The sequence below is a fragment of the Phyllobates terribilis genome, unplaced genomic scaffold (assembly GCF_046119375.1).
Source record: "Phyllobates terribilis strain yellow unplaced genomic scaffold, ASM4611937v1 Scaffold_1__5_contigs__length_1240528914, whole genome shotgun sequence".
NCBI lineage: Eukaryota > Metazoa > Chordata > Amphibia > Anura > Dendrobatidae > Phyllobates > Phyllobates terribilis.
The window spans coordinates 1,056,633,026-1,056,646,992 of record NW_027362761.1 but is presented as its reverse complement, the minus strand read 5'-3'; the positions used below and the strand labels follow the sequence as shown (position 1 = coordinate 1,056,646,992).

At 42.9% G+C, this 13,967-nt stretch overlaps 1 protein-coding gene across 1 annotated transcript in view; it reads right to left on the bottom strand.

Moving 5' to 3' along the window:
• Positions 1–6,555: 6,555 nt before the first annotated feature.
• Positions 6,556–13,967, bottom strand: part of ASAH1 (N-acylsphingosine amidohydrolase 1) — a 37,314-nt gene continuing 29,902 nt past the window's right edge. Inside the window, exons 13-14 of the mRNA XM_073645379.1 lie at positions 11,822–11,878; positions 6,556–10,657 (exon numbers count right to left, since the gene is read on the bottom strand). Coding sequence (XP_073501480.1) covers positions 10,568–10,657; positions 11,822–11,878 — 147 coding nt within the window. The 3' untranslated portion in view covers positions 6,556–10,567. The remainder of the gene's footprint in view (positions 10,658–11,821; positions 11,879–13,967) is intronic.

The following is a 13,967-nucleotide window of genomic DNA, read 5'->3' as shown; positions in this document are numbered from 1 at the left end:
TCTCCACTGTGGTTTTTATGCAGGTATCTGCACAACACAGCAATTTGCCCTGATTATTGCATTTTTGTGGTGTTTTAAAGCTGTATTTTCCCCTTTTTATGCATTTGGGTGCAGATTTGACACATTTTTTAGGTAAGGACTATGCTCTGGTCTTACCTGATTTGCTAACCCGACTAGTTCATGTAAATAGTTGGCATCCGTTTCGCCGCTATGGAGAGGAATACAGGGAGTCAGTCATGTCCGTAAAGTTGAACATTTATCTAAACTTAGGCTAGGCTCAAACTTGTTTTAAAGCCCATTTTTTAGTGCAGGAATGCTGAGACTCTGCACTTAAAAACGCCACTGTATTTATTTACATGCATTTTCCTGTAAGGAAAAAACACAGTTCAACAGCTCACATTGGGCATGAGTTTCTAATGGAATCACATCAAGTTTTCTTGAATTGTTAAAAGCAGCAGATTTCCTGCAGAAAATAAAATCTCTGGCGAAACCACAGCATTTACATTGCCTTAGGGTGAAGCAACAGAGCGGCACTACCGTGGTTTGGTGATTGTTTAATTAGAGGTCACTTAAACTGTGCGGCAATTTCAATCGTCTGTGCAGTATAATGGGAGAAACAATTGTTCTCTTTTAAATTCAAGTGATTGCTGATAAAGTGGTTAATTTCCACTTAGAACTTTAGGCCACGTAGAGGTTGACCACGGCCGTGACTTGGATGCTGTGTCTGGCCTTACGTGGGCAGCACAATGGCTCAGTGGTTGGCACTGTAGTTTTGCAGCGCTGGGGTCATCATCTGTAAGCCGTTTGTATGTTCTCCCTGAATTTGTATGGTTTTTCCAGGTACTCTGGTTCACTCTCACACTCAAAATACATACTGATAGGAAATTTAGATTGTGAGCCACAATGGGGACAGGGATGATAAAGTGCTGTGGAATATGATGGTGCTATGTAAAATAAACAAACTATGTAAGCAGTGACGGCAGACCACGCGGCTGCTATGGGGCCCGCGAGCTGCGGGGGGGGTCCGGTGCTGTCATCGCACGTTCCTGGATGTCAATACAGTTGAAAGTAATGAGAGAGGGAGCGTCAGCCGATGCTTCCTCCTCCAGCATTCTCCCTTGGCGTCTGACGTCTCAATGCAGAGGGCGCGATGACATTACTACATGGACCCACTGCGCAGAGATGTGCGGTCGCTGCAGAGACCGGAGCAGCAGGGGAATGAGGAGGAGAGGGGAGTATTGTATTTTTTTTTATTTTTTTAAATCAGTCAGTACATTGTGGTGGCCATAATACTGTATGGAGGACTATGGGAAGTGCATTATACTATTTGGAGGACTATTGGGAGTGCATTATACTATATAGAGAAATATGGGGGGCTTTATATTATTTGGAGGACTATGAGGAGTGCCTTATACTGTATGGAGGACTATGGGGGTGCATTATACTATTTGGAGAACTATGGGGAGTGCATTATACTATATGGGGGTCTATGGGGAGAGCATTGTACACTGCTCAAAAAAATAAAGGGAACACTTAAACAACACAATGTAACTCCAAGTCAATAACACTTCTGTGAAATCTACCTGTCCAGTTATGAAGCAACATTGATTGTGAATCATTTTCTCCTGCTGTTGTGCAGATGGAACAGACAACTGGTAGAAATGATAGGCAATTAGCAAGATACCCCCTATAAAGGAGTGGTTCTGCAGGTGGTGACCACAGACCATTTCTCTGTTCTCATCCTTTTTTTGGCTGTTGTTTTGGTCACTTTTTCATTTTGCCATTGCTCGCACCCCTAGAGGTACAGTAGTATGAGGTGGTGTCTACAGTACAACCCACAGAAGTAGCTCAGGTAGTGCAGTTCATCCAGGATGGCACATCAATACGAGCTGTGGCAAGAAGGGTAGCTGTGTCTGTCAACAGTGTCCAGACCATGGAGCAGATACCAGGAGATGTGGAGGGAGCCATAGGAGGGCAACAACCCAGCAGCAGAAGCGTTACCTCCTCCTCCGTTACCTCCTCCTTTGTGCAAGGAGGAACAGGAGGCGTACAGCCAGAGCCCTGCAAAATGACCTCCAGCAGGCCACAAATGTGCATGTGTCTGCACGAACGGTTAGAAACCAACTCCATGAGGGTGGTATGAGGGCCCGACATCCACAGTTGGGAGTTGTGCTCACAGCCCAACACCGTGCAGGACGCTTGGCATTTGCCACAGAACACCAGGATTGGCAAAGTCGACACTGGCGCCCTGTGCTCTTCACAGATGAAAGCAGGTTCACACTGAGCACATGTGACAGATGTTACAGAGTCTGGAGATGCCGTGGAGAGCGATCTGCTGCCTGCAACATCCTTCAGCATGACCGGTTTGGCAATGGGTCAGTAATGGTGTGGGGTGGCATCTCTTTGGAGGGCCGCACAGCCCTCCATGTGCTCGCCAGAGTGCTGTGCTCAGCCCCCTTGTGAGACCATATGCTGGCGCGGTTGGCCCTGGGTTCCTCCTAATGCCAGACCTCATGTGGCTGGAGTGCGGCAGCAGTTCCTGCAAGATGAAGGCATTGAAGCTATGGACTGGCCTGCCAGTTCCCCAGACCTGAATCCGATTGATCACATCTGGGACATCATGTCTCGCTCCATCCACCAACGTCAAGTTGCACCACAGACTGTCCAGGAGTTGGCGGATACTTTAGTCCAGGTCTGGGATGAGATCCCACAGGAGACCATCGGCAACCTCATCAGGAGCATGCCCAGGCATTGTAGGGAGGTCATACAGGCACGTGGAGGCCACACACAATACTGAGCCTCATTTTGACTTGTTTTAAGGACATTACATCAAAGTTCAATCAGCCTGTAGTGTGTTTTTCCACTTTAATTTTGGGGGTGACTCCAAATCCAGGCCTCCATTGGTTAATAAATTTGATTTCCATTGATGATTTTTGTGTGATTTTGTTGTCAGCTCATTCAACTTTGTACAGAACAAAGTATTCAATGAGAATATTTCATTCGTTCAGCTCTAGGATGTGTTATTTGAGTGTTCCCTTTGTTTTTTTGAGCAGTGTATTATTTGGAGGCCTATGGGGAGTGCATTATACTATACGGAGGCCTATGGGGTGCAATATACCATATGGAGGGCAATGTGGGCCATTATAATATTTGGAGGGCTAGGTGTGGGCCATTATAATATTTGGAGGGCTATGTGGGAGCCTTTATCCTTTATGGAGGACTATGTGGTGGTCACTACACTGTATGCAGACAATTATATAGTGTGAAGGTTTGTGTGGAGGGCTAGTGGGGCCATTATACTGTATGGAGGGCTGTTTGGGGGTAACATTTGGGGGAGAGTGCTGTGTTAGGGTCATCATACCTTGCAAGGTGAGTTGAAGTGGGGTACAGTAGGGTCATCTTACTGTGCATGTGGAGGCAACTATGGAGGAATTCACCATGGGGGTATCATACTGTGTTTGTGTGTCACTTTTGTTGGCATCATACTGTATAGGTGCAATAAAAGGGGCAATCTAGAGGCTAACCGGAAGGAGGAAAATTACTTTGTAAGAACTGCAAAGTTGTGAGATAATGCTCTTCTGTGACCCTGCTGAATGTTACCATTTTTTTTTTTTGCTGGGAGGGGGGGGGGGGGGGTTATTAGACATTCTATGTACGCCCCAGACTGTAAGGGTATGGTCACATGTTGCAAACTATTCATCTGAAACCACCCTGTTAGGACAAATGGAACCAATTTTCAGCTGCAGGAATTTCTGCAATCGGTACATTCACAGGTGTATTTTCAGCCCATATGCAGTAGGGACCACACACATACAGTCATGGCCAAAAGTATTGAGAATGAGACAAATAGTAATTTTCCAAAGTTTACTGCTTCATTTTTTGTAATGTCAATTTGCATATACTCCTGAATGTCAAAGAGTGATCAGCTTAACAGCAATTACTGTACTTGCAAAGTCAATATTTGCCCAGAAAATGAACTTTAACCCCCAAAACACATTTCAACATCGTTGCAGTCCTGCCTTAAAAGGAGCAGCTAACATCGTTTTAGTGATTGATCCATTAACACAGGTGTGGGTGTTGATGAGGACAGGGCTGGCGATCAATCAGTCATGATTAAGTAAGAATGACATCACTGGACACTTTAAAAGGAGGCTGGTTCTTGGTATCATTGTTTCTCTTCAGTTAACCATGGTTATCTCTAAAGAAACACGTGCAGCCATCATTGCACTGCACAAAAATGGCCTAATAGGGAAGAGTATCGCAGCTACAAAGATTGCACCTCAGTCAACAATCTATCGCATCATCAAGAACTTCAAGGAGAGAGCTTCCATTGTTGTCAAAAAGGCTCCAGGGCGCCCAAGAAAGACCAGCAAACGCCATGACCGTATCTTAAAACTGTTTCAGCTGCGGGATTGGACTACCAGCAGTGCCGAGCTTGCTCAGGAATGGCAGAAGGCTGGTGTGAGTGCTTCTGCATGCACTGTGAGGCGGAGACTCTTTGAGCAAGGGCTGGTTTCAAGGAGGGCAGCAAAGAAGCCACTTCTCTCCAGAAAAAACATCAGGGATCGACTGATATTCTGCAAAAGGTACAGGGAGTGGACTGCTGAGGACTGGGGCAAAGTCATTTTCTCTGATGAATCCCCTTTTCGATTGTTTGGGACATCTGGAAAACAGCTTATTCGGAGAAGAAGAGGTGAGCGCTACCACCAGTCTTGTCTCATGCCAACTGTAAAGCATCCTGAAACCATTCATGTGTGGGGTTGCTTCTCAGCCAAGGGAATCGGCTCACTCACAGTCTTGCCTTAAATACACAGCCATGAATAAAGAATGGTACCAGAATGTCCTCCAAGAGCAACTTCTCCCAACCGTCCAAGAGCAGTTTGGCGCCCAACAATGCCTTTTCCAGCATGATGGAGCACCTTGCCATAAAGCAAAGGTGATAACTAAATGGCTCATGGAACAAAACATAGAGATTTTGGGTCCATGGCCTGGAAACTCCCCAGATCTTAATCCCATTGAGAACTTGTGGTCAATCATCAAGAGACGGGTGGACAAACAAAAACCAACAAATTCTGGCAAAATGCAAGCATTGATTATGCAAGAATGGACTGCTATCAGTCAGGATTTGGTCCAAAAGTTGATTGAGAGCATGCCAGGGAGAATTACAGAGGTCTTGAAGAAGAAGGGGCAACACTGCAAATATTGACTTGCTGCATTAACTCATTCTAACTGTCAATATAACCTATTGGTACTAATAATATGATTGCAATTATATTTCTGTATGTGATATAAACATCAGACAAACACTAAGAAAAACCAGAGGCCAGCAGATCATGTGAAAATATCATTTTGGTGTCATTCTCAAAACTTTTGGCCATGACTGTATGAACCCATTGTAACCTATGTGCTAAAACTTCAGCAGAGCCTCAGCTCTCATGACAACGGATCGGCACCCAACAATCATGTCACGGGCACAACGATGGGAGCGTGGAGGGACGCGACCCCCTGACTGTGCATGTTAAATTCTGCTGTCAGGCACACGCTGATTGGTTGAAGGATCTGGCTGTCCCTCCTCCACCAAAGTATTCACCACTATCCCGAGGATGCAGATAGCGGTGACAGCAGGCGGCGGCCAAGGTGGAGCCTGTGGGCCACTGTTTCAGACCCACGGGTCGGACTGGAACAGCCAGAGGGCTGGATGTGGCCCGCAGGCTGCAGTTTGCAGAGCTATGCTTTAAAGGGATATAGGGGCCGATTCATCAAAGTGTTTACACCAGAATTCTGTAGTAAAACATATCTGAAACATTGCAACATTTTTGCACACTTTAGTGTTTGGCAAAAATTGCATAATTTTTGGCTTTTTCACACCTAAGTGGGTAGAGCATTGGTGAGACTGGGCATGGCGGTGGCGGACGCAGAATTCATCAAAGCTTATGCAATTACGTAAAGGGGTTTTCCCCACGAACAAAAGCTAATTTTAATCAACAGATATGAATAGTAATAAGTTCCACAATTGAATGTATTTAAATAAAATGTTCCTGTGCCGAGATAATCTTATAAATGTGCGCCTGCTGTGTAATTTCTACTGCTCTCCTGTAGTTTTTTAAATCCTTCCCACAGTTCCAGAGATATGGGCCTTTTATTTGGCACAAAATATTATGATTTTAACTAGGGGGCATGGCTCAGTGTAAAGTTGCAGAGAATCCAACTGAAACGCCCCCCAGAGAACCGAGCACCACACCCCCCCCCCCAGAGGAGACCATAGGGAGGATTTAAAGAAAAGAAACTGCAAACTAGGGAGCAACGGGAACAGAAAGGGCAAAAATTGGCAACTTTCGACCTTACGACACGTCCTCTTTAAGATGTTTTCTGTGCTTTTGACATCTCTAGGATACATTGTCTATCAATATCAGAATGGTGGAGATTTGACCAGAGGCACTTCTGTGATCTTCCAGAGGCATTATGAATGGATTCCTATCTGCCTTAGGATAGGCCATAAATGACATTTCTAGCTTACTAAGCTTATAATAATAATAAAAGATACAACACCAGGAGTTTAGATTTTAATATTTATTTTTTAGTTTGTTTACAAGCAAAACGAAATCGTGGAAATAAAGTTACTATGTACAATAGCTCTCCACAATATTACAGTAAATGGTGCAGAAGAGAAAAAAAAAAAAAGTCCCCAAACTTCAGACTGGTGCTATCCCCAAACTTCTGTCATGGACAGCTGCCCGAGTCACTGCAGTACCTAGGAAATCATCAGCCATCATCTATCAACGTTACATGCAACTTTGGCTCAATTTTTGCTCTAGATGTAGCATGATGGGATTTACCTGTCAATAATGTGGTGTCATGTTTTTTTTTAAACTACAGGAGTAACATGTGAATGCAACTTCAACATTTTATGGAAATTAGAGAACAAATAAAAATAACACATTGCATGATGTTTTCAGCTTTGTGGGCAGAGTTGAGCAATTCCAAAATGTTTGACTGATTTATCAATTACGACTTAAAAAAAAAAAAAATAAATAAATTGTGCCATTTTGCAAAACGTGTGACTTTTGGTGACAAAAAGTCACAAAAATAGTTCAAGACAGAAAAAAAAAAAAAAAAAAGACCAATTTTGAACTTGCACCAAATTAGGCCACTTTGTAACATTAGTTGCCATTTTTGCCACCAAATTCTTCAAAGAAAAGGAAATGGACTTAAACACCCCCGAAAATGATGAATCTGGGCGGGACAAATAACATTGGCACAGCTTGAGTTTCTGCAGCTGCTTCTACGGAAAAATCAATTATAGGCGTTACATGAGAATTACCTGCCACGTCTTTCCACTGGGGAAAGTAGATAAAACTGTGTCCATGGCACGCTGGGTCATGCCCACGGTGGAGTGGAGTAAAATTAACTCAAGTGATTGGGAGATGTGCGCATCTTAATCAGTTTAATGCATCTTTCAATTGACAACGGCCACCGCACTCAGCCACGCCCCCTCCTGTCTAGACTCCACCCATTTCTAACAGGCAACTAATCAAATCAAAGAATTCTGGCGAGAACGTTGCTGATCGCGACATTTGTTTCCATTTTGCAAACATAATTCTTTACAGCAAACAAAAAAGCCGACATGTGTGAACATAGCCCGAAACGTAAGAGACACACCACTTTATATAAATTACACAGAAGGAACTTCAAAGCCCTACTACCCTTGGCGATTATTGCCTGCTACACATACAGAAGTATATCCTTATCATGAAATCTATATCCAGGGCAGCAAAAGTTGGCAAATAGCTAAAGTTAGGACACAGTTACCATAGAAATATGGCAAAACCTTCCCACTATAAGGAATACATCCAATGGATGCCTTTGCATGACGTGAACGAAACCTCTTAAATCAGCAGGGGAAGGAAAGGCCCCAAAGATCAGATTCTGGGACTACTAGAAATTGGGCTTTTGCCTGCACCCAGATTTACATGTTAGGTTATACAGTGGGTATGGAAAGTATTCAGACCCCTTTAAATTTTTCACTCTTTGTTTCATTGCGGCCATTTGGTAAATTCTAAAAAGTTCATTTTTTTTCTCATTAAAGTACACTCTGCACCCCATCTTGACTGAAAAAACAAAGATGTAGAAATTTTTGCAAATTAAAAAAGACAAACTAAAATATCACATGGTCATAAGTATTCAGACCCTTTGCTCAGACACTCATATTTAAGTCACATGCTGGCCATTTCCTTGTGATCCTCCTTGAGATGGTTCTACTCCTTTGTTGGAGTCCAGCTGTGTTTAATTAAACTGATAGAACTTGATTTGGAAAGGCACACACCTGTCTAGACCTCACAACGCATGTCAGACCAAATGAGAATCATGAGCTCAAAAGGAACTGCCCAAGGAGCTCAGAGACAGAATTGTGGCAAGGCACAGATCTGGCCAAGGTTATAAAAGAATTTCTGCATTACTCAAGGTTCCTAAGAGCACAGTGGCCTCCATAATCCTTAAATGAAAGAAGTTTGGGACCACCAGATGTCTTCCTAGACCTGGCCGTCTAGCCAAACGTGGTAGAAGAGCCTTGGTGAGAGAGGTAAAGAAGAACCCCAAGATCACTGTGGCTGTGGGAGAAAGTTCCACAAAGTCAACTATCACTGCAGCCCTCCACCAGTCGGGCCTTTATGGCAGAGTAGCCTGACGGAAGCCTCTCCTCAGTGCAAGACATATGAAAGCTCGCATACAGTTTGCTCAAAAACACATGAAGGACTCCCAGACTATGAGAAATAAGATTCTCTGGTCTGATGAGACGAAGATAGAACTTTTTGGTGATAATTCTAAGCCGTATATGTGGAGAAAACCAGGCCCTGCTCATCACCTGCCCAATACAATCCCAACAGTGAAACATGGTGGTGGCAGCATCATGCTATGGGGGTGTTTTTCAGCGGCAGGGACAGGATGACTGGTTGCAATTGAAGGAAACATGAATGCGGCCAAGTACAGAGATATCCTGGATGAAAAACTCTTCCAGAGTGCTCTGGTTCTCAGACTTGGCCGAAGGTTCACCTTCCAACAAGACAATGACCCTAAGCACACAGCTAAAATAACAAAGGAGTGGCTTCAGAACAACTCTGTGACCATTCTTGATTTGCCCAGCCAGAGCCCTCACCTAAACCCAATTGAGCATCTCTAGAGAGACCTGAAAATGGCTGTCCACCAACATTCACCATCCAACCTGATGGAACTGGAGAGGATCTGCAAGGAAGAATGGCAGAGGATCCCCAAATCCAGGTGTGAAAAACTTGTTGCATCATTCCCAAGAGGACTCACGGCTGTACTAGCTCAAAAGGGTGCTTCTACTCAATACTGAGCAAAGGGTCTGAATACTCATGACCATGTGATATTTCAGTTTTTCTTTAATAAATTTGCAAAAACTTCTACATTTGTTTTTGCTCAGTCAAGATGGGGTGCAGAGTGTACTTTAATGAGGAAAAAAAATAACTTTAGAATTTACCAAATGGCTGCAATGAAACAAAGTGAAAAATTTAAAGGGGTCTGAATAGTTTCTGTACCCACTGTAGGTGGGACACAATGGACTTGCGTCTTCTTTCGACCTTAAAACTATGAAACAATGAATATCAGCCCATTTCTAGTGTCCTACATGCATAGAGAACACGGGACATGGCAGACATAATATTGGAGGGTTACAATAGAAAGTGATCATTGGGGTATATACTGGCTATAGCGGCTGTCTTTAGGTCTCCTTGGTACAGCCACAAAAAGCAGTCAGAAGCAAAGCTCCGATGACAGCTTTGTAAAAGGTGGGGTCTCAATGCCTAGACCCCCAACCAAAGAACCTCTGATATGTCGGAATAACAGAAGAAGCTTTCTATACCATATGTTAGTTAGTTTGAGCTTACCTAATTCTTCACAAGGCTGAAATCTCATATTTCCATTTAGGCCAAATCTACACAGTGGGGCAGAGTCAGAGGACCAAGTCCTGGCACTTTGAGAATGTCCATCAAACTGGAGTAATATCTATCAAGATTTCTATTGGCAATATTACAATATCCAGGTATTTGCCTTATGCCAGATCTGTGCATCAGACATTAACAGATTGGGTCTTTTCCCCCAGAGATCGTACATGTCAGATGACATTTTAGGACTCTTACTCCAGTGTGATACATTAATCTATCTACCTATTGTATGACTGTGGGACTGAGATGACAAAGATGGGAGACCTTCAAGAGTCAAAACCGCATTAAAAGAGCAACATCACTACAATGTTCTCTCTGAGAAAAAAGGTAGAAAGTGAAGAAGATCATCTATGCTCCAAATGCCAGAGCTTCATTATAAAGATTTCATTGATACAATAAATCAGGAGGTCATATGCAAATATGTACAGCTGATTTTTATAAAAGCCCCCTCACCCCCAAGTGCCTTTGGTTCAGTAGAGAATTACAATAGCAGCAGTTTACAATCATGTATTACTTTGTCCTGGTTAGATGACAATGGTGCCTTTCTTCTTTACCCCTATATACGGCACAAGGGGCGGAAGTGTCCGGTTCCTTCTCATTAGTTCTCCTCACCAAGGCATACAGGGATCGGGGCAGTCCCGGAGGTAGGCTTCAAACTTGCTCTCAGATACGGACATCATTGTGGTATATGTAGTTAGCTGTAGGGAATACACACAAAGCAGGCAGCATAAGGAAATGGAGAGTGGACAAAATCTAAACAAGTCTGTGCAACATGGAGATGCAGTATACTCTACAGCATTCTGTGAGCACTTCTGTAAATAAAGCTATATTTAGGTAAAAAAAAAAAATATATATTTCAGCATTCACCAGAAAGTTGTTAGACTTATCCTTTTGTCTGTTCAATGGTGTCCACAATAGTATCATCACTAGTGTAAGGGATGCAAAGCAAAGACAGAAGGACCTTGGCATCAGGGCAGACAGGCGAGAGCATTGTATTTCTCATCTTTTTTTTTTTTTTTTGCAACTGATTATTCGATTTCCCCCATCTGCCCTAATGCCTGTGTCCTTCTGTCTTTGCATGGCATCCCTTACACCATTCATGAGGATGCTTGTTAGAAGTAGTAACTATTGTGGACAGCGATGACCTGTATATGGTCTGACAGCAGGAGCAGATTAATAAATATTCAGCAAGTTTTATAGTTTTACTGATAATACAGAGATTTATCTGCTTGGGCAGATAGCAAGTAAGTGGCTGATCAATAACCTGAATACACTAAGGAAATTATGCAAAAATAATCAAAAAAATTCAACCCTAAATCTTCACAAACACAACCGTATCTGCATGTAGTTCACTGTATGCAATGCACAGAGATGATCGGGGAGAGTATGTACATATAGTGCCATGGTTTTCCAGTTTCCTATTAGGGAAGGTTGTATTAAAAGGCATTTGGAGAAAACCCCATACAGAGTGATGCCATTTGATAAACTTTGCTGATAGAAGCTGTGAGAATCCACACGGGATAAAACAGGCAAATAAACAGAGGAGGAGAGCCCATCAACCACATGGAGAGTTTCATCATCATTTGTTCCCCCTCCCCTCATACATTACAGTAGACAGCACATTCTCTCTTCCCACAAGGACAAGTGCTGCCGACAAGCTATTTTTTGTCTGCACTAAAGATGCCATCGACGACATTTGAACTTTTTTCATTTGATGTTTTAATGCTGGAGATGTTTACAGGACAATGATCGGGAACAAACATTCGTGCAAACGATTGCTCTGCCGATCACTGCTACGTGTAAAAGGCCCTTAAAGCGTTTAAGGAGAGAACATTAAAAATAAATAAATAAATAATGCTCACCTTGTTAAGAACAGGCTTTGTTGACAGCATGTCATAGATTGTGGCAAATGAAATGTTCTGTAAGAGACAATTATATGGGGCTTAATAACATGGGAATCAAGCACATAATAGTCCAGCAACATCCACAAAACAAATAATCACGCCTGGTTATGTACAATTTTTATTTCAGATATTGGATTAAAAAAAATAATTGTAAAATATTCTACAATTTGTGTCCACAGCTCCCATGCATCTCTATTGTTACATTAAATAGAAAACCTGTGTAGCCTGATACCAGTCATGTGTCATCCTCCTTGGCCCCCTACTGCCTACAGGTTAACAAAGAGAGGGACACCCTGAACTGAAGGATCAGACTACACCATGTGTCTGTTTGTAGTCTGCAACCATGGAGAATATACAGTTTTATGAAAAAAAAAAAAAAAACAAGAAGGTGAGTTTGGGTGATCAGACTGTTTCACACTGCACTCTGATGGGGTGCAGCAACATGCAGAATACACAGCAGCTGTAACATCCAATCATACAGCAGGTGAAATAAGTATTGAACACGTCGCCAATTTTCTAAGGAAACATAATTGTAAAGGTGCTATTGACATGAAGTTTTCACCATACGTAGCCAACAACCCATTCAATCCACACAGGCAAAGAAATCAAACCACAGATGTCCATTAATTAAGTCATGTGTAATAATGAAAAAAATGACACCGGGAAAGAGTATTGAACATGCTTACTGAAAACAGGGGAGGAGTCCTGAGGAGATAATTTGCATATTCCCACTGCATTTTGGGATAAGTGAAGAGTCTCAAAGAACACTGGATTTTGGCCGTTGGAGCTGAAAGGAGGACATCTGTAAACCGCGCGCCTACTGGAGCGCGGATTTTGGAGCATTTTTCACTGTTTTCATAACACATTAACAATAAGAACATGGAAGAGTCCAGGAGCCATTTGGTGAGCTGCATATCCTGCTACATGTTCACAGACTTGCCAGTGGAAAAGCCAAACTTCACATGCCAGAAATGCAAGCTTGTGTCCCTGTTGGAGGAAAAGTTGCGAAATCTAGAAGAGAGGTTAACTACCTTGAAAATCATTAAGGAAGGTGAAGAGTTCTTAGACAGAGCAGAATTATCTGTTCATGATTCAGAAAGAGAAGAAATTCGAACTGCACCTGACGAAACAGAGGAATGGAAGCATGTGACCCACAGAAGCAGGAGGATCGAGAGGCAGTCAGCACCCATACTGCTCAGGAACCAGTACCAGGCTCTCACGCAGGAGAACCATGAAGAAATACAGCAAGATAAGACTTTGCCCACAATGAATAACCTTGTAAGCCCTCAGAATCCTCCTGGATGGAGAAAGAAAAATGTTGTGAAGAAAAAACAGAGAGTGGTGGTCATGGGGGATTCCCTGTTGAGAGGAACAGAGGCCACTATCTGCAGGCCAGACACAGCACATTTCTCTTCAGGTTGTCTTCCAGGTGCAAAAATTAAAGATGTGTCTGACAGGATATCAAGACTCTTCAGACCTACAGATCACTACCCATTCCCGCTAATACAAGTGGGGACAAATGACACCGCAAGAAAGGACCTGGAAACCATCTGCAGGTGACTTTGAAAACTTAGGCAAGAAAGTGAAAGAATTGGGAGCGAAGGTGGTCTTCTCATCCATCCTCCCAGTGGATGGCCATGGAACAATGAGGTGGAATAAGATTCTACAGGTGAACAACTGGCTACGTCGATGGTGCCGTCAACAAGGATTTGGATTTCTGGATCACGGAATGAATTACCTATATGATGGTCTACTTGCTAGAGATGGGGTGCACCTTACGAAGACTGGAAAAACATGTATTTGGAAGTCGCCTTGCTACACTCATCAGAAGAGCTTTAAACTAGAACAATGTGGGAAGGGAAGCAAAAGGCCAGAAAAAGCCATACAGCTGACAAATACTATTGAGATCTCTGCTACTGGAAGTGGAAAAGAAGAACAAAGACAAAACAATTTAAATAATAAAAATATGGGAGGAAGAGAAACCAATCACAAACTAAAATGTTTTTATACAAATGCACAAAGCATGGGCAACAAACAAGGAGAATTGGAACTACTAACACAGGAAAAGAAATATGATGTCATTGGAATCACTGAAACTTGGTGG